Genomic DNA, 22907 nt, shown 5'->3' with positions numbered 1-22907 from the left:
AAAAATCTATTGTCCCACAAACATCGTTGTCTCCAAATTGGAGAGACATGGATTTGACAGATGGACCACTTGGTGGATGAGGAATTGGCTGGATGGTCGTACTCAAAGAGTTGTGGTCAACATCTCAATGTCCAAGTGGAGGCCAGTGACGAGTGGTGTTCCTCAGGGGTTGGTATTGGGACCAGCACTGTTTAACATCTTTATTGACAACATGGACAGTGAGACTGAGTGCACCTTCAGCAAATTTGCTGACGACACCAAGTTGTGTGGTGCAGTCGACATGCTGGAGGGAAGGAATGCCATCCAGAGTGACCTTGACAGGCTTGAGAGGTGGGCCCGTGCGAACCGCATGAAGTTCAACAAGGCCAAGTACAAGGTCCTGCACATGGGTCAGGGCAATCCCAAGCACAACTACAGGCTGGGTGGAGAAGGGATTGAGAGCAGCTCTGAGGAGAAGGACTTGGGGGTGTTGGTGGATGAGAAGCTCAACATGACCTCGCAACGTGCACCAGCAGCCCAGAAAGCTAACTGTTCTGGGCTGCATCAAAACCAGTGTGACCAGCAGGTCGAGAGAGGGGATTCTGCCCCTCTACTCTGCTCTGGTGAGACCCCCCTGCAGTGCTGTGTCCAGCTCTGGGGTCCCCAGGACAAGAAGGACATGGAGCTGTTGGAGCGAGTCCAGAGCAGGCCACAGAGGTGATCTGAGGGCTGGAGCACCTCTCCTATGGAGACAGGCTGAGAGAGTTGGGGTGGTTCAGCCTGGAGAAGAGAAGGCTCCGGGGAGACCTTAGAGCCCCTTCCAGTCCCTGCAGGGGCTCCAGGAAAGCTGGAGAGGGGCTGGTGACAAGAGCAGGGAGTGACAGGACAAGGGGACTGGCCTGAAGCTGAAGGAGGGGAGGTTTAGATGAGATATTAGGAAGAAATTCTTCCCTGTGAGGGTGCTGAGGCCCTGGCACAGGGTGCCCAGAGAAGCTGTGGCTGCCCCTGGCTCCCTGGCAGTGTTCAAGGCCAGGTTGGATGGGGCTTTGGGCAACCTGGGCTGGTGGAGGGTGTCCCTGCCCATGGCAGGGGGTGGGACTGGATGGGCTTTGAGATCCCTTCCCACCCAGACCATTCTATGGTATGATTCTATGTATATATTCACCATCAAACATCAAGATCTGTCACTATGACTAGGGCACTTCTACAGCGATACTATGAAGACATACTACATTCTGTTCACCAGATGCTTTTGGTATATGCCAACCTAACATCAGCATCCTCTTGCTGGGAGGCTTTTAATGGCTTGGACACCCCTTTTTCCTACTCTGCACTCATGTCCTGTGGGTGATGCAGGAACTCATCCCTCCTCTGCAAATTGCTGGAGGAAAGATGTCTGCCGTCTCTGAGCGTGCACGTTCCCACCAGCAGACCCCGACTTGCACTTCTGCTTAGGGTAGTGTTTGCAATTTGTTTCTGATTCAGACCATCTGGACAAGGAGTCACCATTATCGTTGTTTGTGTTCAGGCATGTACACGGTTATTAAATCAGAGCACCAGCTTTTCCAATCTCCTGGCAAGCAGCTCCAGAATTCCTGACTCCAAAGCGCCAATTACAGGGTCTCCCGATAACAAATTTACTCCTGTATGAATATTTGGATAATATCCTAGAGAGTTCGTCCCTGATAAAAGCTCTTGTTGGATAGTTTAGGAGTTTTTCTCTGAAGAATTTGATTATTGCTGTAATAAGCATAACTTCTCAAGTCCTTTCTATATTTGCAGCAGTACCATCCTTAGGTCTGTAAGTGCAAACATCTGTGTTCCTTTGGAAGGAGGTTTCTTAGAGTCATTCTGCTGCCTGTGAAATGCCTTCTCTTTTTACTCATCTGCTGGATCAGCACGCTACTGCCTGTATCATTTCTGGATCAAAAAGTAATTAAAAAAGTGCCTCCTTCCTGAAGGAAAAGTGTCTGGATTGTTCCGTCCCTGTTTACATGCGTTGCATTAGATCAACTCAAAGACAAAGCCAAGGAGAGCACCTTCATCAACTGCTTTGGCAACTGCGGCTCTCTGATTATTTCCTGCTTGTAAGAAATCCTCAACATTCAATATCCTGCTCAAGACCTATAAGGAAGTTCACAACTTAGTTTCTCCTCACATTTCTAAGCAAATTACAACCACTTCCTTTTCTAGAGAGTTATCAGAACAAGGAGCTATTTTCCAAATCCCTCTTAGGAAGGATGACTTGATGACTGCAAACCCGTTGTCTAAAAATTATTTGCATCTTCCAAAGGAATTTCCATGCAGTCAGCTTATGAGACGTTTCTACCAGCAGCTATTGTGGAATAATTACCTGCCATAATTAAGTGAAAAGCAGTTATGAGTTTCCACTAGGACCCAGATTTCAGAGTCAAACTTCAGAGCCAAATTTTCCTAATTTTTTTTTTTTCCACACAACACATTGTTTGTTTGAAATCACCTATGGAATTTAGCTTGAAGCTCCCTTTCATAAGTTAGTTTGTCGTGTTTTGACCAGTTGTCATTAATTACGAGATAACGTCCACTAGTCCTATGTTTTTTCCAAATCCCACTACACATTCATTACCAGGATTATTTATTGTTCTTACCCAGACACTCTGGCAACAATGTACCTTAAATGTTTCAAAAAATTAGAAAACGGTAGGATGTGGTAAGATAAATAAATACATTTGTGTGAGTGCTTGTTATGTCTGTTAGAGAGTGGTGAGAAGGAGGCAGAAATACTTTGTATCTCTTTATGCCAACACTGGTTTCCGCGTCTTTCTGTATCTGTGTATTTACACAGTCTGTACAACTCTGTGTCTGTATTTACACCGATTCTCTTCTCTGCCCTTTCCCCCTCCAAGTTACTCAGATTGCAGGTTGGGAAATACTGGGTCATTAGACAGATATTATCATTAAGTTATTTATTCTGCGTGACAGACAGCTTGTTTACACACGCTAGTACTAACATGAAAGTTTGAATGTATGTATTAAAACACAGTAAAAAAGAAGACTAAGTACAGAAAAAAAAGTCCTATGAGAGATGAAATGTCACAGAAAAAATATTTCTGAAAAAATCTGGGGGGAAAATGGCAGAGCACGATAATTAATCATTTGCCAGGGATGAAACTGCAGTTCATCGACGTGTCCTAATCGGCAAAATCCCACTTCCCTTTGCGACATGTAAATGATGCCACTATTTTGAGCAGCATTTCCTTGAAAGTGGTGCAAACCCCATTCCTCACGCAGATAGCTTGTGGCTGCCCGTGAGTTACCCTCACAGCAGCTCTCCATAGAACTGGAAATAAATGGCTGGTGATATACAGAACATTGAGTGCAAAATACTTTTTTTTTTTATATCTGTGTTCTCATCAGAATACCGAGTGACAACCTATTGTTTTCTTTTCTCATCTCTCAGGTGTATTAGGAGCATGGTAAAACATCTCCTAGTTACAGAGCTGAATCAGAGCTTGATGCTGTTACACGCTGAAATGTGATGGGGGGTCCTTTGGGATATTTCAGGGTTTTGTCTCTCTCTAGATTGTATAAATAACAATTTCTGCCTCAGCTGGAGTATTTGCTCTCATTGTTGTTTTGCAGATTTTGTCCTTCCCCCCAGCAATCACTCTGGAAAATTTTGAGTATCTCTTCCAAAAAGTAATTCGCATTCTTTTGAGGACATCAGAATAATTCTCTTGTGTAGGCAAATTTTCAGTCTTCAACTGTACACACAAAAAAGGCACAAAGACTCAGACTTTGAAATATAAACAAAGCACTCACACGATGTAGAAAAAAGAACAAATCTCTCTTGTACCAGCTGAACAAGAGAGTCTCTGTTACTCATTTAGAGAAACATGGCATCCAGGTTTGTGAGAAACAAAGTAGATGGGGTTTGCGATGGACAACTGACCCCTGGGATTCCTTGCCCAGAAGAAGCAAACGCGAGGACGGGCGCTGGTGCAGGATGCTCACATGGACTCAGGGGAGAGACAAGCACTGGATGCCGCTGAACACAGACCACAGCTGGCTCAGAAAATTCCCTAAACGGAAAACACTTGGAAAGCGAGAGATTCTTAGGAGGAAGCATCGTATCTGCTCGCCTGGTCTCACTTCTTCGTAGGTGTGCTCCTGTGGTCTCTGTTACAGACAAAACATTCGGTTGGGCAGGCCTCGCCTGAACCGGTGCCACCGCTCCTTCCTTTCTCCGTTAATTAAAGAAAAAATACTTACTGTACCACTGCCAGCTGACGAAATGTTACCCTCAAAAAAATATTTTTGCATTGAAAGTGTAAGCTGTACACGTAGGGTTTAAGTTTGCAGGTAAAAGGAACGTCGTAGGCATGTCTATTTGCGATCCCTTGAAGAGTAAAATATGTCCATCCCAAGCGGGGTGGGAAAGCAGAGTCACTCGCTGGCCTGGAGCCTTTCCCCCATCGTCCGACGGAGCCTCCAGTGTGCTCTTCTGAGCTGGTACAAAGGGTAAATCACGTTATACTGCTCGATCGCTGGAAAGTGTCTGTTTCGGAGTAGCAGTATGTCTAGCGTCAGATAGCTCCTGACATAGCAGGACAATACTCGCAGTGTCTTTATGCTAGTTATGGTGTGATGTCATCTCGCTGACATTGAAGTCGGAGAAATTTCCCACTATTTCAATGTAAACAGAAAGGTGTGGTGTGTTTTATTTACCATATTCCCACAAATCTTCCAGTGAAAGGGAAGATAATTTTGCAAGAGTAAGCTGAGTAGAATTTTGCCATGTGAAGATGGGGTGTAAATAGATATTATGTCTGTTGTACTTCAAATTATTATTTGTGACAGCTGACTATCATTTATCACAGGTACAGGAAATAGTAACTGCCATGTTGCATTCGGTTTCTTCTAGAGAATAAATGTGAGGGGAAAACAAAACCGTATCAGCTGGAATATACAGGATATTCACTTCTTTTTCTGTGCCACCATTATATTATGACATGTTGATGTAGAGAAGGCAGAATACCATTCTCAATGGTACGATTTCCAATTATACCGCATCCGTCTGTGCTCTACACAAGTGTTTACACTTATGGAAACACTAATAATCGAAATGACAAGAGTTTGGCTGGACAAATACAGCTTTAAAATATTTGTTTAATTTAGAAGAACTGAAAAGAGAAAACACTGACGCAAAAAACAAGCTGGCATTAATTTCAGAAAAACATTTCAAAAATCCAAAGTGACACTGAACTGAAAAATGAAGTGTGGAAAACCTCTCTGCTGGGCAGACGTAGCACAAGGAAGGGCTCTGTTCGTTAGCATTTAATGTTCACTCGACTGCCCACTGGAATTTTCATTTTCCAAAAAACCCCAGAAACTGTCCTTTACTGACAGTAGAGACTATTTTTGGTCTTTTAATCCAGTACTGTGGATTAAAGACTGAAAAGATTAGCAGACTAATACATATCATAACAAGGGAACATCTCCTTAGGTTGCGTTAAGTGAGTCTCCTGCTACCGTTCTGTTTCACAAGGTACGGTGACCTTAATAGCCCAGAATTGCTCTTGGTGAGAAAATAAAATGCTACAGATGCTCTTTCAACATGAATTATACTTCAAAATAGTTTTTTTCCAGAAAACATAATTTTAAAAACCAGACATCTCACCCACAATGCTGCTAAGGAAAGAAAAACAACCAGGGCATCCCATATCCAAGTGCCTGTGGATTTTGTTCCAGATGTTTTATGTCATGGTTGTGAGATAAGAGCTGGGCAGGTAGCTGCTATAAAAAAGTTTGGATCAGTGGTTAAGCTAAATTGTACAGTGGACTGATGTTCAACTTGACTAGTCGCTGGAAAATACAAAGACTGTCTTGTTAATGACCACATGCTTAGGTGACACAAGGCAGAAAAATGAGATTTTTTTTTTAAATACATAAAAAAAGAAACAAAATGCATAGCGAGCATACATACATGTGCTTTCTGTGCATTTTCAACTCGTCTCATAAATATTATGCACTCTGTAGAATGCTCATGACCTGTTCTCTCCAAAACATCTGGACTTCTTCTATTTTCAAAACTTAAATTTATGAGAATGTCACTGATATCAGTTCTGGCAATGTTGGAACAATTGCAGTTTTATTTCATTCTCTTGCCAAAATGCTGGCAGCGTCTTTGTGTCTCCATGTGCACTGAAAAATCTCCATGTGCACTGAATAAAGGAAATAGACCTCTGATATTTATTTTTGTTATTTTTACATAAAATTACAAAATAAATGCAAAAACTCCTAGAAAAACCTGGCTAGATGATGCTGCAGATTACAACACTAGAATCCAATTTTTTAGAGATATTCACACGTGTGGAGATTGTCAAAGCAGCTGAGTGACCTTCTGGAAACTGAAAGAGGCAGCTACATTTTCCAAAGAACCCAATACACTAAAAATTTACTTTAATAAAGTGAGCACTTTTAAAAGCATGGCCTTCATTTCGTTGTCTAAATAGAATTTGAGCCCTTCTGAAAATCTGATTCCCGTTAGTGATACTGGGCCCCTTCAAAATCTGCTTCCTCTTAGAAAGGCTTCGCCCTGGATTTACTGCTGGAGATCGGAGGCTGTCACAAAGTGAAATTAGTTTATTGATATCTTCCTACTCTCTAATGGTCCGCACTATACAAGTCTCATACTTTGTGCTACAATATGAGTCTGTTAACAGGATCCAGGCGCAGAATAATGCGATGTCATGAGCATCAGACATTGGCCACATCAACAGAGGGGCACAAGGAAGCTTCAACAGCAGCGTGAATTTTCTAGCAAAATGCTTACCTCAAGACAAACTAATCTTTCCTATCGCATTAGCCGTAAACTCATCCACTTATGTTTAAATATTCAAGAACACTCTTACAGTCAGTGTGAAACTCAATGGCCTTCCCTCTGGATCCAATGTTTCGTGAAATTTTCCGTTCTGAGACTACATTTGTAGCTTTTTCAGAGCTGTCAGTCAACAGTGAAGTTGAGAATTTCCCCTTTTGGATTAAGTTTGCCAAGAATACCAGATTCAAAATATATGGGGAAAAAATATAGTCAACTATTTGTGTTGATTAATAAAGATTTGGGAAAAAATCCTAATCTTGTCATTTTGATAATTGTATATCAATTGATTCAAATCACATATAAAACCATTTTAAAAGCCCCGAATGAAGGCAAAGACAAGTCTCGGGCTCGCTCGTGAAGGTTTTGGGTTAGACCACAAGGAAGATCAGTACCCACGTTTTGATTACACTGTACGGGACCTGAATCACAAAGCAGGTAGATTAATTCATCTGAAACACTCTGGACTTCTGCCCAGGAAGAACGTAACAGATGATGTTCATGGGTTGACAGAGATCGCAGGATCTATCTAGATTGAAGCTGTCGATTTATTCGGTGATACCAATGGATGCCTCCGACACAGCCAAAGAGCATCGATCCCAGGCTGCTTTTAGACACACGTGCCTTTCAATGAAGTTTTTAACGTGGTGAATGTACTAAAGAGCTTCTTGATTATTGATCCTCTTATCCATCATTTGGGAAACCCAAAGAACGGCAGTAAATAAATCTGGTGGTAGCTGGGCTTTCTGATAGTAGCGTGACAATGTGCCAAGGGAGGCACAGGCAACCGGAGAGCGTTCTCGTCTACTCAGAAATCCTTTATCGGGAGGGATGGTGTCATCCCAGGATGAAAACTAGCAAGGATCGCTCCGCTGGATCACAGAGTGGTGAAATGCTAACGACAGTTTTGATGCACTGAAAGTGTAAAGTGCATTCCTGCAGCACCACGCTTTCCTTGGAAGATTTGCATGAGATCCTGATCAGGTTTGAACTCTCTCCAGCTTGTAAACAAAATGACAACCTGAGACAATACATCTCTCTCTATATATATATAAAATTAAAAAAACCCGCCAAAGCCAGATGCTGCTCTCATAGAAATCTGTGGCATCTGGCTTAATAGAAAGAGGAAGAATAATGATGAAGAAAATCTTGAAAACTTTGTTTCAAGCTTGATGGGAGAAGAGAAAGAGTTTGGCGTGAGCTTGGCGAGCACCCTGTCTTTTCTGACCTCTCCGTCACCACGGCTGGCTTCTGCCTTGAACGCAATTGTGTATCTCCACACCTGTGCCGAGGGAAAAGGCAAAAAGGTGGGACAAGGCAAAAAAGGGTGAGAAGGTCTGTGGCTCCATACTGTGCTTTTACGGCAACATCTCAAAAATGGTCCCCTGTGTATCTGTTCACCGCAGATTCGAACTCTTATAGAGAATAATTTGCCCCCAAGGCGTCATAATTTAGCATTCCCAATGAAGAAATCCAATGCAGGATTTTTTTAGATGGCGTTTTGATGAATTTATCAGAGGAACAGACTGTTTTGTAATATTTGGGTCACAGTAGAACTGTGAGAGAGATTCTCTGGGTTTTCTGTGCAGGAAATGAGAAGGCGGAGAGGAGGAAGTAGCTTTGAAATGCTCTCTGGTTTTGTACGCTGTGAATTTTATGTGAGAACTAGAACACCTTCGTGCTTCTGCGAGAGAATATAGGCCTGCCATCACCTGGAAAATTTGTTAGTGCCAGCCCTCTGACATCTCGGATGAATACAGGATTGGGTATTTTAATACTATCACTTCCAGTGAACTGGTGGGTGTTAAAGCGATTTAAGGTCTAGGACTAAAGTGACTGTTTTGTCTGAAGGTAGCAAAATAATTTTCTGAAACAGCAGTGGTAACTAGGACTGCAGTTTACCCCTAAAATAGGCTACTAAGTGAAAGTGATCTTTTTAAGAATTATATAGACACTGTTTACTCCTTAAGTCACCAAGACATTCCTGCAGGTCGGTGTCTGTTCCTGCGTGTTTACTTCCAACATCTCCAAACACATGAAATAGAAACGTTTGCTGGAAAATAATGCACCGCAAATGGGTCTTGGCTTCTGGCTGGCTGAATATATTGCTAACATTGTATACATCCAAATTATCTATACATTAAATATTAAATGCAACTGATATCTAGGAAGTTGGAATGGTCTCCACTTGTCCAGAACTGAAAGCAATTATTTTTCTTTAAGGCTAAAAATGACTCAGTTTACCTTCTTACTTTTTATTTCTTATCTCCTCAGTGCAATGGAGCACTCACTTCAATATTGGATGTATTGAGTAGAGGCGATAAAAATGTTTGTGCAGTGCATAAATGAACTTTGAACAAATATTAATAGAACTATCTTGGCAACATGACGGGCAACAGTTGGACCCGTGATTTAACAGCTGCTCCCGCAGAGGAGCGGGGATACATCCGTTAGCCATCTGACCATCACCCCTGTGCAGTCCGGAGGGAGGAATGGGTGCACACATGAAAATCCAGGGACTGACATGTGAAACAAGAGGAACAGCATGAAGGAAGCTGGAATCTCAATCTCTTATCCTTGCAGGAAAAGGATGAGATTGTTGGTGCAAGTACAGTCCCACGGCCACGAGTGCCTCAGCAAGCAGATGCTGGCGCACAAGGGAGGACTGCTTTCAGGCCTCGCTTTAGTCCTCTACCTCGGTGTCCCAATCAATACGTTCCTGTGGATTCCTCTTGAACTGGCTGTGTCATGCATTTTCTGGCTGAGGAAGTGTCAAAGTGTTGAGAATGGTGGGTAACACAGACCCAATGCTCCTTGTCTGCAAGGACAGACTGCCAGGAATATCCTTTCCTGCCTACAGTATCGGGAAAATGACAGCACCAGCTAGAGGAGCAGCCAGCCAGATTGGAGGAAGGACCTAAGGTCTGGCTCATTAGCTGGGGGAACTGTTACCTCACACTGACCTTCAGTCTGTCTAGTTCTTGGAAACTTTCTGCATAATATCACTAGGAGAGACCAATTCCTGTCTGAAATCTTTGTCTAGCTTCTTATTATCTTGCATCCCGATTATTACAATGTCTTTTCCTATCGTCATGACAGCTCCACTGCTGCACAGACTGTTTTTCATCATCATTTTTCTCTTAGCATCCCTCTACTATTTTTTTCCTCCTTCTCTTCCACTTGACATTTTAACCTTCACTTTTAAGGCCTTTGCTGGCTTATCCTCTTCCTCTCTTGAATTCCTTACTGAAACCACTCCGATGAGCCAGCGATGCCGGTCTCCATCATTTAATTGCTATCTTTTCAAGCATGCAGTCTTGATCTCTGCTACGCTGCCCTTTGTATCTGGGCAATACCGCCAGTTCATTCACATCCCTTCCGCATATTCTCCTTTAGGTTAGACTAGCTCAAACCTGGGTAACAATTAGACTGCTGCGATACTGATCCTCCGCGTATCCTGCCAGCTGATATCATCTCAGGCTGTTCTTGCACAACTTTCTCAGCTTGCACCTACCATTTCTTTCCTTAGAATATAAAACTATTTGTGGTAGAGACCATCAGTCAGCTCTGTATTTATATGGTCGCTAACAAAACAAAGTTCTGCTTCATGATTGGGTTTATAGGAACTATAATAATAAATAGCACATGTGCTAAAGGAGTGGGTTGGATCTGATGAAAAAATCAGATGATATCTATAATTGCATACTATCACCAAACACAGAAAGAACTAGGTTGGTTTGCTGATGCTCTGCCAAGGTGAATCCATACAATAATAATCACGTCTTCTCCAGCTACTGGAAAAGACACAGTTATTTGTAACATACATTCAAATTATTTTTGTAGAGAAATGTTTTCAAAAAGACCCACAATATTGGCAGTTATTATGCAGCTGTGTGAAATGCATACTTAAATATTCATTCCTCTTTCAGTTTCCCATGCAATTATTCAGTTTTACTTTCAATTTGAACAGCAGTACAGTTATCAAACACAAAATCCATGGAAAAATTAATGTGCATGTCATTTAACCCAATATTCCTTTTCTTTTCTGAAGGTAGTATAGAAAACTTTTCAGTTCAGGATTGTATCTGTATGGTACATGGTAGAGTACATTCTGCCATCTGCTGAGCACAGGGAGAAACGCTCATGTGGTCGACACGGACATGGATAAAAATCGTGCCCATCTATTCCTGCGCTATTTTAAACACAGAAAAGAATGTAATCAAAATAGCAGGCAGATCTAAGGAAGGATTTAAACAGGAGGCAAGAAAGTTCATGACAGCATTGCAGGGTGTCAGGAAGGGAAGAGAGACTTGTGAAATTTGTGGAGAAAGGGAAGAGGAAGAAGCAGGCTGTGGCAAACGGAAAAATGATCAGATGTAATTAGAAAAAATGAAGCCAATTTTTTTCTGTTGGTTTAGCAGTGGTACTTTGCCCTTTGGCACTGTGTATTTGGTAAATATTTTGAGCAGGGCATTCACGGCATATTCTTTCTGAGAAGAATAGCGTGTTCCCAATTGTTTAATGTTGTGGCTAAAACGTGTGTTTTAGATGCAAACAGAGAAACTTTATAAAACAAAAATAAACAAACTATTTAAGATCACAGCAGTAAGAGTTTGACATAACCTAGCTTCTTGTTAGAGCTTCAAATGTCCCTCACTCCCCCTCACAGACTGTGAGTCAGCAGGGAGGGAGGATACTGAGATTAGAAACACCAAACTGTGGAACAATGATTACACAAATGTTATTTTGGTTGCACTTCAGATGCTCCTGCAGTTGAAATCTGCTAAATTAGGAGAACTGCGTCGATCAGAACCTCAGCTGATAGCTGTGGAGTTTTGACTTGATGACCCCAAATCGCAGCACCAAACCATGGTTTTATGCCAGCAAAAATGTGACTTGAGTTTGATCCCCCCCTTGTCACAGATAAGCACAATCCAGAGTCAGTATTTCACTTTTCCTGCAGCGCTGGTGCTGTGAGCCCAGTCTCTGCTGCTTTTAGTTAGCTGTTAATTGAAAGATGCTTATTGATGGCCTGGATCTGACCAAACAGGCCCCTGAAGCCTGAAGTTTCAGGCCAGATCATCATCTAGTGTAAACTGGCATGAAGTTGGTATCACCACTGGAGGCGTATGATGATACCGATGTCATTCCGACACTAATCATTTTGCCTGAGCAAGATTTTGTTGTAACTCTCAGGAGTCTTTGGTACATAGAAACGTACACACTTGAGTGATGAACAAAAGCTTCTTAGTGACAGTTCTATTGTTTGATACAATATCATATTCCAAATATCCTCGTCCTATAAAGATGCTGAGAATATTGGTTGTTGGGTTTTGTTTTTTTTTCCCCTCTCAAAAACATTGGTCCCAACAGGAGATGCTCTGCAGAAACAACTGGAGAGGAGACGTTTTCAGCTGAGACCGCTATCTGAATCCCTGCATTATGTACAAATGTGACATGTGATGGTTGTTTCATCCTTTATCTCAAGCAACACAAAGGAACTTTTATCTTCTGTTTACTAGGATGGGAATAAGTACAAAGAGTTAATATGTAACCATCCTTTTGTGGGTGCCATTATTTTAAAGAGAAGAGGCGCTGAGCTGAGGGTCATTTGGGCTTGGGGACCGGCAGCAATGAACTCCCTGGCGCTGTTTGTCTGCACAGTTGCTCTGAGCTCCTGGGCTCTTGCAGCGAAAGGTAAGCGTCTTCCTCTTTCTAAGGGCATATCCTGAGGTATGGATGAGGGAAGCTGGAGAAAGCAACAGGATTTCAAAGCCTTTGGACAATTCTGGTCAAGTGTTTTGAAGGGGAATTTTCCCTGAAAGCTTTTTCCTCTCTTTTTCTCTTCCATTCCTTCCTCCATCTCTTCCTATGGTGAGGTGAATCGCTGTATACAAAAGTATAAAACGGAGGAAAACAGAAGAAATATTGACAGAAGCTGTGGAAACCAGGCTGCCTGCATGCTGGGGGACATCGCGTGTGCCAGGAGTTAACCTCGCTCCGTCCCTCTGTCCCGCTCCTTGCTCACCTCGCTTCCCCCCCCGCTGCTAGGACTGCCTGGCACCGCTCCTGCCTTGCTTTTCCCCTCCTTTCCCTCACCCGGAGGGCTCTGGGCCCCCTTTCATGTACTCTCCCGCTCTGTTTTGCATGCCTGCAGCTCGAGCTTTGCATCCCGCTGTTCTCTCCCCACAGGCTCAGCGGGAGCCTCTCTCCGTGCCCTTTGCAGGAGCATGGTCTGCGCCCTCCATTCCTCCCTCGCTGCTCCCCTCCTGTTCTCACTCTCTGGGAGATGAGTTGTTCACCTGTCAACCTGTTAAGGCTGTTTTGGAATCAGAACTGTCTGATGCAACAGAGCGTTTGCCCCACTGAACAGAAAAATTGGGGAAAACCAGAGAAAAGTAAATTTAATTAAAAAAAAAAATTCTCATTTCAGGCTGACCTAATCAAACTAACTTAGATTAAAAGTTAAACGCAATAGTATGCTTCTAAGTCCCTCTCATCCTCTTTTGAGGATGATAATTTACCATAATTGACTCACTTCGCGGAATGCCTTCATAAATCCATTTTGAATCAAAAAATAAATAAATTTTAGTATAAAAAAGCAACACAAATATCTAACCGGGGTCACTGACAGAGCTGCCGAGGAGAAGAGGAAGAACACATTTTTTTTCTGGCTAATACTTGGAGCAGCCATCAGCTGCCTCAGTAAGTTACATACCTTTAGGTTACGGAAGGACCGTTTAACTCAGGGCAGGAAGATACTACAGCCAATGATGATACAGAAACCTGCACTTCCAGCTGAGAAAGAAAAACCAACTCCAACTCACTGCCCAATTTCTTGTAAAGTGTCTCCTTTCCTCCAGTCTGTCCCAGGCCACCAGAAGTGCTATTTGCCACAATTGATGTAAACAAAAGCGTGTATGACGTGGGTGAGGAAATTCAATATACCTGTAGGCCTGGGTTCGTCCCCAATAACGGCCAAAGGAAGTACACCTGCCTCCCGACTGGCAAGTGGCCCCTCAATACGCTGTTATGCCTACGTAAGTAAAGCAAACCCAACCCTACTCCTAGATTTCATGCCATCGTGCTGGCATGCCGTGCACCTATCGGAAAAGGGTATCTTATAGTCCACGTGAGGCATCTGATATATTTAAATGGATATAAGTCTGTTCTCTGATTGTTCTTCCCTTCCTTGTTGGAAGACAACTGGGTGTGGGGGAGAAGAGGGGAAAGTAACAGGGGAAGGATCTTCCCACACATGTCCCACGCTTTCCCAGTTCCCAGATAGCGATGGAGGTTGGACCCGGAGAAGGTGAACATTAACCTGACTCAGCCCAGCAGTGCTTATACTCCAATGACATATACTGCTTGATAACACCTGCAGTTATTGTATCCCTTTGTTCATTTTTATCATTTCATTGCATAGGAGTTATTTTCCTCAGACAATCAAACGTTAAAAATTATTTAATCACAAAAACTTTGAAACTATTATATTTTGACAGAAATGCAGAATAGCTAAACTTATGAAATGTAGTACATGGGAGTGGAGAAACATGAAAGGCACCAGGACCCCCTTATGATCAACTTGTTTCCATTATCCTAGCTTCACACCTCATGAAATAAAATTATCCTTTTTTTACCTTTAATTAACAGCAAAGAGATGTCCCAGTCCTGGACCCTTGCAGCATGGAAAAATTGATTTTCTAGACCTCCACTATCAGAGTTCTATAAGTTTTTCATGTGAACCAGGGTAAGCATTCCCTTCCTCACACTGTTCAATAAATAACCTAAATCACAACATCGCATTCTAGTATCACCTGCTGCAGTATTGCAAGCCAGGGAACTTAGAAAACTGCACACAAACCCCCACATCCATTTCAGAATTTTTTTTTAAAAAAAAAGCATATCTGGTGATCCTCCTGTGTTCAGTCTTGACTGTAACATCCTAGAGCTTTGCTACCTCAAAGCAATGTCTTACAGATATGGGAACCATCAAAATAGCAGAGATTTTATGCAAAGATTTATTCTGGACTGCTTTCCTCTGCTTTTTAAATCCTCTTATTACATCATGAGATGAAATCCTACAGCAGAGAGAAGATAATCTCCATCTAAGTTATGCTGTTAGGCTCTGGAGACTGAAAATTTTGTTTCTATCCCTTTCCAAGCTCAATAAATGAAAACATGAGGTTAATCCTAATTTGGTCCCTGGAGCAAGTGTACTTTTACTCAAGGCTACTTGCCAGTTTTAGAAACAAGAATGCACTTAAAGAAAAAAGTTACAGTAAATACAGGGAAATACTTGATAGCATGTAGTTCATTTTTCTTAGGCAATTAATTAATAAACAGTGCTTACCTTGAAAAGGCACAGGCAAAACATAGCCTAGAGCTCACCAAAAGATGCCAACAATCTCAACTACCCCCTTCCCCCCCAAAAACAGGGGCAAGACACAGAATAAATGCATTCAACTACAACATCAAACATAGCAATGGGACTTGATTTAATTTTTCTAATTATAAATTACTGGTTTTCAGCTGTATGATATTGAAATGATAGATACACAACAAAGATTTCTTTAAAACTTAGAGTAAGAGCTAATAATGTAAGTACAGAGAACAAGAGAGAAGCATTTGGAGTGCATATGGAAATTAAATTGGGCTATCTGGCATGACAATAAAATAATGCACCTCAGTGACTTTAGTTCTAAAAAGCACAGAGTTCTTTGCAATAGTTCAATCCTAATTGCCATAATTAGCTAGGAACTCCTCCCAAGAAACCATAACATTTACATTAGCAATCATGGATCAATGCTCACTACTTACATATACCCACAGCATTAACCACTTGTAGAAATTAATATATAAGATAGAACATAAAGCTGAAATGGCAAAACGCCTTGTTGTATGAAGCCTTTTGTCTGGGTACTTGCAATACTTGAATAACAATAACTTTTCATATTTGAATCTAAACTTCCTTTGAGGTCAGTAAGTGCTAGAGCCAGAGCAAGATTTCAGAACCGGACTCTGTTGATGAGAAATGGCAATCTTTCTTGCAAAGAACGACTTGACTCTTCTCCATGCTCATTAAGCTTTCTGATAATCAGGTCTTTTTGTTTTCAGTTACAACCTTGTTGGGACAAGAATGAGCCAATGCATGGCAGATGGAAAGTGGAGTGGAACTTTTCCACAGTGTCAACGTATGTGTTTAAATACTGAAGAACTTTATTCTTATTCTTATTACAGAAAGATTCCTTTACGTTGCTCAGAATTACATATACTCTTATTCAGAGGCCTCCTATAGTGCAGTGCAAAAAATGGTTAGGAAAAATCAAAAAGAACCCTATATGTTTGGTTTTAGATGTGTGGATTCTGGTCTTAGAAAAATACAGTTTAAAGGTCTATATAAAAGGCCGCGATCAGGGATGCTATTTGCAGCTGAAGGTAAGATGCTTATCCGCTCAGATTCATTCTCCCTGTGTACAAAAAGAGGATATTGTCATGCCTTTGCAATTGCTATACATGTTTTTGCTATAACCTGTCCTGCATAAACAGTTTTCTGAAAAAGCAATATACTGCATCATATTGTCTGAAAAATACAGAAAAAATAATGAATTACATTCTCTAAGGCTCCTGAGACTTTTAATGTGAACTTTTTGTTTTGTCAGCTACGCTCCCATAAATGGCGGTGTGGGTTAATTCAGCCATAAGCATGTTGCCTCTGTGATTCTAGTAATAATTTGATCTTTAAGCTTTAATTTCTATGAACGCTGTGCTTTTCCAGCGGTGACTTGTGCACCTCCTTCGATTCCTGAATTTGGAGTCCTTTCTTACCGTCACTTAAAACCTGGAAATATTTATAATTTCCTGGACACAATTACTTTTGAATGTGTACCTCCTCTCGCACTTATTGGGAATGAGACAGCTACCTGCATGGCCAACGGGAACTGGAGCAGCATTCCAGAGTGCAAGGGTAAGTAACTTACTTTTATCAGCACCTAAAAATATTCTCTAGAATTGTATGTAATTTTATTTATATGAACAACCTTAGGATTTTGTTTGTTGTTGTTATGTTTTTAGTTTGGGGTTTTTTTTTACAGTTGTTACTGCAAACATACAGTAGAATTGTTCTGAAAGTTAGACTCCTGAATGCAAGGTGATTCCTAACAGGATTGCAGGCAACATGGGATTGACAAAATATTTGCTGCAGGTTATATAAACAAAGGTTATATATAACAAGGTTATATAAACAGAACCTGCGAAACGCAGTTCACGGTGGGGAATCAGAGCCTGGCCTCCAGAGCGCAGCCAACGTTCTATTCTGCTAAGTGCTGGGATTAATCTAAGAAAGGGACAACTTTATGCTTAGTCCTAAGAACTCCACTGGTTTCAGTGAAATTCTGCCACATTTCAGTAGTTTTTGGATATAAGCACAGATTGTAATAGATGTGTATTTAAAACAAGTAATATTTATTTATTTATTGTGGGTTTTTAAACTATCTTTCCTCTAGTTATGTCTTCCTGTGCAAGAGGCTGAAATGAAGCACCATGAAACTTTCACGCTTTTTTCAGTGTATATAGTGTGTCTTTTAGAACCACAACATTGATAAAGCTTTGGTTTTGTTTTTGTACTGCAGTTGTCACATGCTCCACTCCAACAGGAATAGAAAATGGATTCATAGAGTTTGCTGTTCGTAGAACATATCACTATAACGAAAGCGTCAGCTTTGGCTGCCAGTCCAGCTACGTGCTGGATGGACCTAAGCATTCCCGATGTGAAAAGTCTGGAAACTGGTCCACAAAGCCAACCTGCAAAGGTACACACACACTACCTGCTAGAAACCACGTACCAAACTGAATTTTCCTAAAAGACCACCACTCTGGTTATTAATGAGCTACAACACCTTTGTGCAGTTGTCCTCAAAAAAACCCCCACCAAAACAGTGATTTCAAGGCCCTGATAATCTAAGACCACTCCCAACATTGAACATTGTATGACATGATGTATCTGGATTGACTTCAATAATCAGACACATAACTTTATTTTGTCTGAGTATTTCCTCTCCTCTTCATATTTCATATAATTAGAGATTTTACTGAGGCTGGATTTTCACTGGGAACTTTTGACCCTATACTTAGGGCTTTGAATTTCTTCAGCATTATAATACCAGCAGAGGTACTATAAATGTGTGGGACACATTATTTTTCATTCCCAAATGTCACTTGTACAGATTTCTGATGGGATCTAATCTACCTACTTTTCAAAATAGAGTTCTGATTATCCTTACTTGTTGTTTATAACCGGATTGTTTCACAGGACCATGTAAAATACCAGTTAAGAAAGCTGTAGTATTATACAATGGCGAGAAGAAAAGAGTTCAGAATGACCTTAAGGAAGGCATTCAGCATGGTGAAACTATATCCTTCTTCTGCAAGAATAAAGAGAAATCCTGTGCCTATACTGTAGCTGTTCCATGTGTGGATGGCAACCTCACTCTCCCTGCCTGTTTCAAAGGTATGAGCTAGGCTAATGGTGGTGGAGCAACAAGTACTTTAGTGGGTGGGCAACGTCATCATTCATCTTCAAGCCCTGTTTGATTGGATAATTCATCTGCCTTGTACGAAAGTTATTGGGTATTTGGGAAGAAATGGCCTGAGAGAAGGAGAGAATGCACAGCAAGACTTTTGATACGTCAGAGCCCTGCTTTAATTCCTATCTGCTCTTAGAAGGTCTCAGTTAAAGGTGGTCTAGCCCAAAGAAAGGCTATATGTAAAGTATTCTGGGATTTCATGAATCCTGGGATCAATGTTATCTCCAAGGGAAAAGAGCCTCAACACTGCTGCAGCTGTGAGAACCTGACGTATTCGCTCCTGTTGTGGTGGATTATTCCCATGTTGTGCTGACTGGTAACACACCGGTTCTCACTTTGGACCAAGGGTGTTAAAAAGCAGCTGGCAGTTGCAGTGAGGAATTGATGCTGGCGGAACTGGTTCCCAGGCACAAAGGTTTTAGACTAAACAAACAGACTAAATATTGAAGTTTGTTGGCAAGAGGAAATGCTTTGCATTTGTTTTATCAATATTCCTTGCATAGAATATTCCTTGTAAGTTTTATTTTCATTTGTAAGTGAAGGAAAAAAACCACAGCCTATGCATGATGAAAACATCTTTCCTCATGTTTGGCTTGGCTTCGGATGGATGTAGCTTAGCTTTCATTAAAAGAGAATTAAAATAGTGTATTTCTTCTAGCAGTTTTACAACGATGCAAAGATTGATTGCTTACCTAGCGGGATCCAGGAGACACATTGTTTTCAGCTATCGCATATTTCAAGAATTTAACTCAAGTTCTTAACTTGTTTTCAATAGAACGTGGCTTTTTTTCAAGTCTTGTGAAGAAGGATCCATCAGACATGAAACCATGTGAAGATCATGAATCAGAGAAGTAATACAGTACTAAATTTCTGCCTTACTGAGACAAAACACTAGATACAAGAGGAAAACTTAGGTCCCATGAGTGTAAATTTCTACTCTGGACTCTCTGCGAAGGCAGTCCCAGCTGTTTTCCCAACCACCATCCCCTTTCACAAGCTACAACACATTATTTCAGCCATTAACTTTCATTCCCTTTTCTCTGCCTTCAAAATCCCTGCAGTACTGCTTCTCTTTCCGTATTTCCAACCTTTATGCAATTGTAAATGACTTTCTCAATAGTAGTGCCTTTACAATAAAGTAATTTTCAGCCAATGGTGTGTTCTTATTTAATATTACCTAATCATCAATCAAATCCTGCAGCTCTTAACTGATTTATACAGAAAGGCCTTCATCATTAGTAATTAGCTGGGGTCTGATTCCATTACTGCTCCCCTGTGATAGAGTGGACCTTTAATTATAGATAGACAGAGGGTCATCAGCCTAGGATGTTCCAGAATCTATGTAAGTAGAAAGACTGAGATTTCCAAATGAGTTTAGATACCAAATATCCAAACATGTTTTAAAAGTCAATAGTGTTAGATAAAGGGTTCTTCTACACTTAAAAAAAAAATTATCTAAAGTTAATAAGACTATTTATGTTTTTGAGAATCTAACTTCACCTGAAACTGTTGTTTTAAACAACTGTTAATTTTTACCACTGTTTCAATATTACGCAATGTAACTGATTCCTTTTTTTTTTTTTTTTTTTTTTTTTTTTCAAATAAAGAGAATTGTACACCATTGAGCAATAGTAATGATTTCTGGACATTAAGTAGTTTTGAAGTAAACTGTACTTTTAAATTGATTTATGATACAGGTAGTTCACTGGTATGATCCAGTCTGGCAAGTTTTGTGATTATGTCTGTATTTCCATTCAGAAAAAATAATTATAATTTCAACATTAGAAAGTGATAGAGAAATATTTGTTGTACACTTACAATAAATTGTCGTGAGACATTTGTGGTTCCCTCTGAAGTACAAAAGCCTTCTCTGTGATTAAAAGCAGAAGTAAGCTGCACACTAAGCAAGCTACTATAGAACTTTTTAAAAGGACCATTTAACATTAATATCAAACTACTTGTAAGATGCTACAGCTACCATTAAAAAACTCTGAACATACTCTCATCATCTTTTTTTTGAAGCCTGCACATGAATATTTTAATAGTATGACTGATATAATTTGTTCTTATACTTCCTATTTTTAAGGAGAGATTTAGGCAGCTATTATTAAGTATTTAATACTTTGTACTCATCAGCAATTTAATTCTCTAATGTAGAGATAAGCAGAGAAATTCATGCTAGCAAATGAAGAGGCTATTTCATTGGTACAATGTGCACTTTTTTGGTTCGTAACATGTTTAAGCGGGATCCTTGAATGCCGTTTGACTTACAGGCCAAGATATTCATAACTACTTTTACCACAAACATTGGTCAGGTGGCAGGACTCTGTCTGTTTGGAAGTCTAGGCTGAATGTTGTGTGGATACGTCTCTGGGATCGGGATGTTCAGGACATTAGCTGAGATACCAAACACAGTTTAATATTAACTTGCCTTTCACAGCAAAACATTGTGAAGTTGGCGTTAGTAAAGTTAGCATTCGCTGCCACAGAAATGCTACTTTTCCCTGAAATTATTTGTATTTTGCACAAAAAGAGTCGCCCCAGGAACATTCAGATTTTTCTAAGTAAATTTTCCCGGTTCTAATTACCGGTGTAGCAGGATAACAACTGATCACGTCAGCTGGCCCTGCTTCCTAGCTAGCTATGCAGTATTTGAATATTTTAAAGAATCACCCTTAGGAGCCAATGTTCACATGCTGAATTTATTATCCAGTCTCCTGAAGCAAGAAGAGGGAGAAAAAAATCTGTGACCTGATAAGTCTTTGAAGTAGTGAGATGTTTGTGAATCACAACTTTTCAGACATGAAAGGTTTGCTTAGAAGGTCTGAAAAATAATGTATTGCAACTAGAGGTGTTCCAAAGGCTGGTATGAGTGAGTGAAACCTGCCTTTTTTTCCTTAAGATGTTTGAAAGAATGCCTTAAGCTGTGTTCATGTTACTTGTGGTGACCTGCTGAGACAGTTAGAGAGATAAGAGAACACGGTAAAATGAGATGATTGAAAAAAAAAGTACTGAATGTGTTTTACTTAAATGAAGATATTTTTACAATTCAAATTGGGAATTTGTTCAGTATTCTGGTTGGGATATCTGCATGTTCTACAATTGTGTATCTGTAGTGATTTCCTCTGGAGGGTCAGTGCACATCAGTACTCATTGTCTCCAGGCTGTGGCTTTGGCTGGAGACAAGACCTCCATCATTTCTTGAACTTTTAGGTTTTTTCTTCTTCGGACAGAAGTTATACAATTGTCAAGCCACTGCAGGTAGGCTTCAACCTCTCTGGCCACCCTGCTGTGCACTGGTAAGCAGACCTAGAACTGGATCTGTTCTCTCAGGAAATCTGTCCTGGAGTACTGGTTCCAATTTCATTGGTTCTGCTCTGCCTCGTGTTCTTTTTTCACCATATACCAGCAAATACAGTTTTTCAAAGTATTTTGTGATGAGCATGACAGAGATATATTCAAATCTGAAGGCAATGTGCAGACACATATCTGTGAACAACAACAGACAAAAAAGTTGGCTTAGAAATTCCAACAATTTTCAACTGTCAAAAAGCAGATTTGCAAAACTGGGCAGAAATATAAACCTCACCGTACCACCTGGCCAACGTGACGATGTGCTGCCCTTGAAAAACCTGCCTGAAAGAGTCACGGTGTTAAGTCCATTCAGCTTTCCATGTTCTACCGACTAACAAAACTGTTGTCTGTCTCCTGTGATTTGGACTGACTTGGACAAATTGATTTCATAATGATTACAAAATTCCCATGACAAGTCTGGGTATCTGAAGTGGTGATTTGGAGGTGAAAAGCACTGCAAGTTCAGCTCTTTGAGCAAGTCAGCCACCCAGTAGTCTCACTGTTGCAAAAATCTTCCACTATTTTAAAACAGATTAAAAGTAGTCATATCTTTAAAAGTATATTAAATGACAATTATTTTAAATTTGGAATTTAAAGATAATAAATAATCTCTGTAATCTACTCATGAGATTCTACCATGGATGAAATACTCCAGCACTGAATTTTGCACTGCTTCTATGCAAATGTTGATTTAAGGAGCTATGTGAAATCTGAGTAGGCAACCAGTGTAGCTGTCATAGCTATCACCATATCAGCCCTAACGCAGAATCATTTCTGCTGAAGATTAGCTGAGAAATCAAAGAAAACAGCCAATTCCCTACTGTACGTTTAAGAAATTCTTGTTTGATGTATATGAACATGTGGATCAAGCTTAGAAGGGCTGCAGAGTTTACTCGTTGAAGATAAAAGCGCTATAGATGCTATACACACAGTAAGGCTAATGACAGATTTTGGAGAAAGAGAAATAATTAATTGAATCAAAGAGGTCAGACATTTATTTGGGATCATACATACAATCATTTCATTGACTCAGGAGGAGGCTGAAGAGATGAAAGGACTGGGAGATTTAATTCTTTTGGATTAATTGATGGTTCTCTTGACATGACTACAAAACAAAAAGTGTAACCTGT

The 22907-nt window shown here is 40.6% G+C and overlaps 1 protein-coding gene across 2 annotated transcripts; it reads left to right on the top strand.

The window, feature by feature from the left end:
- Positions 1–12397: 12397 nt before the first annotated feature.
- On the top strand, positions 12398–19576 carry APOH (apolipoprotein H). 2 transcript variants are annotated; one of them, XM_010301172.2, is made up of 8 exons: positions 12398–12535; positions 13702–13878; positions 14492–14588; positions 15956–16032; positions 16617–16805; positions 17470–17649; positions 18150–18347; positions 19199–19576. In XM_010301172.2, the coding sequence occupies exons 1-8, from the start codon at positions 12472–12474 to the stop codon at positions 19276–19278; spliced, it is 1062 nt and encodes a 353-aa protein (XP_010299474.2). In that variant the 5' UTR covers positions 12398–12471; the 3' UTR covers positions 19279–19576. The 2 variants fall into 2 exon arrangements, with proteins under 2 accessions (XP_010299474.2, XP_075626725.1); XM_075770610.1 differs by lacking the exon at positions 13702–13878 and having other exon boundaries at positions 12417–12535.
- Positions 19577–22907: the final 3331 nt, after the last annotated feature.

Source organism: Balearica regulorum, chromosome 18 (assembly GCF_011004875.1).
Source record: "Balearica regulorum gibbericeps isolate bBalReg1 chromosome 18, bBalReg1.pri, whole genome shotgun sequence".
Taxonomy (NCBI): domain Eukaryota; kingdom Metazoa; phylum Chordata; class Aves; order Gruiformes; family Gruidae; genus Balearica; species Balearica regulorum.
This window is presented reverse-complemented; position numbering and strand designations above follow the sequence as displayed.

Excerpts from the sequence above, each read along its gene's own strand:
- APOH (XM_010301172.2), top strand. The coding sequence starts at position 12,472 with ATGAACTCCCTGGCGCTGTTTGTCTGCACAGTTGCTCTGAGCTCCTGG. Across the intron at positions 12,536-13,701 it reads CTGGGCTCTTGCAGCGAAAG|TCTGTCCCAGGCCACCAGAA; the intron begins GTAAGCGTCTTC and ends CCTTTCCTCCAG. Across the intron at positions 14,589-15,955 it reads AGTTTTTCATGTGAACCAGG|TTACAACCTTGTTGGGACAA; the intron begins GTAAGCATTCCC and ends TTTTGTTTTCAG.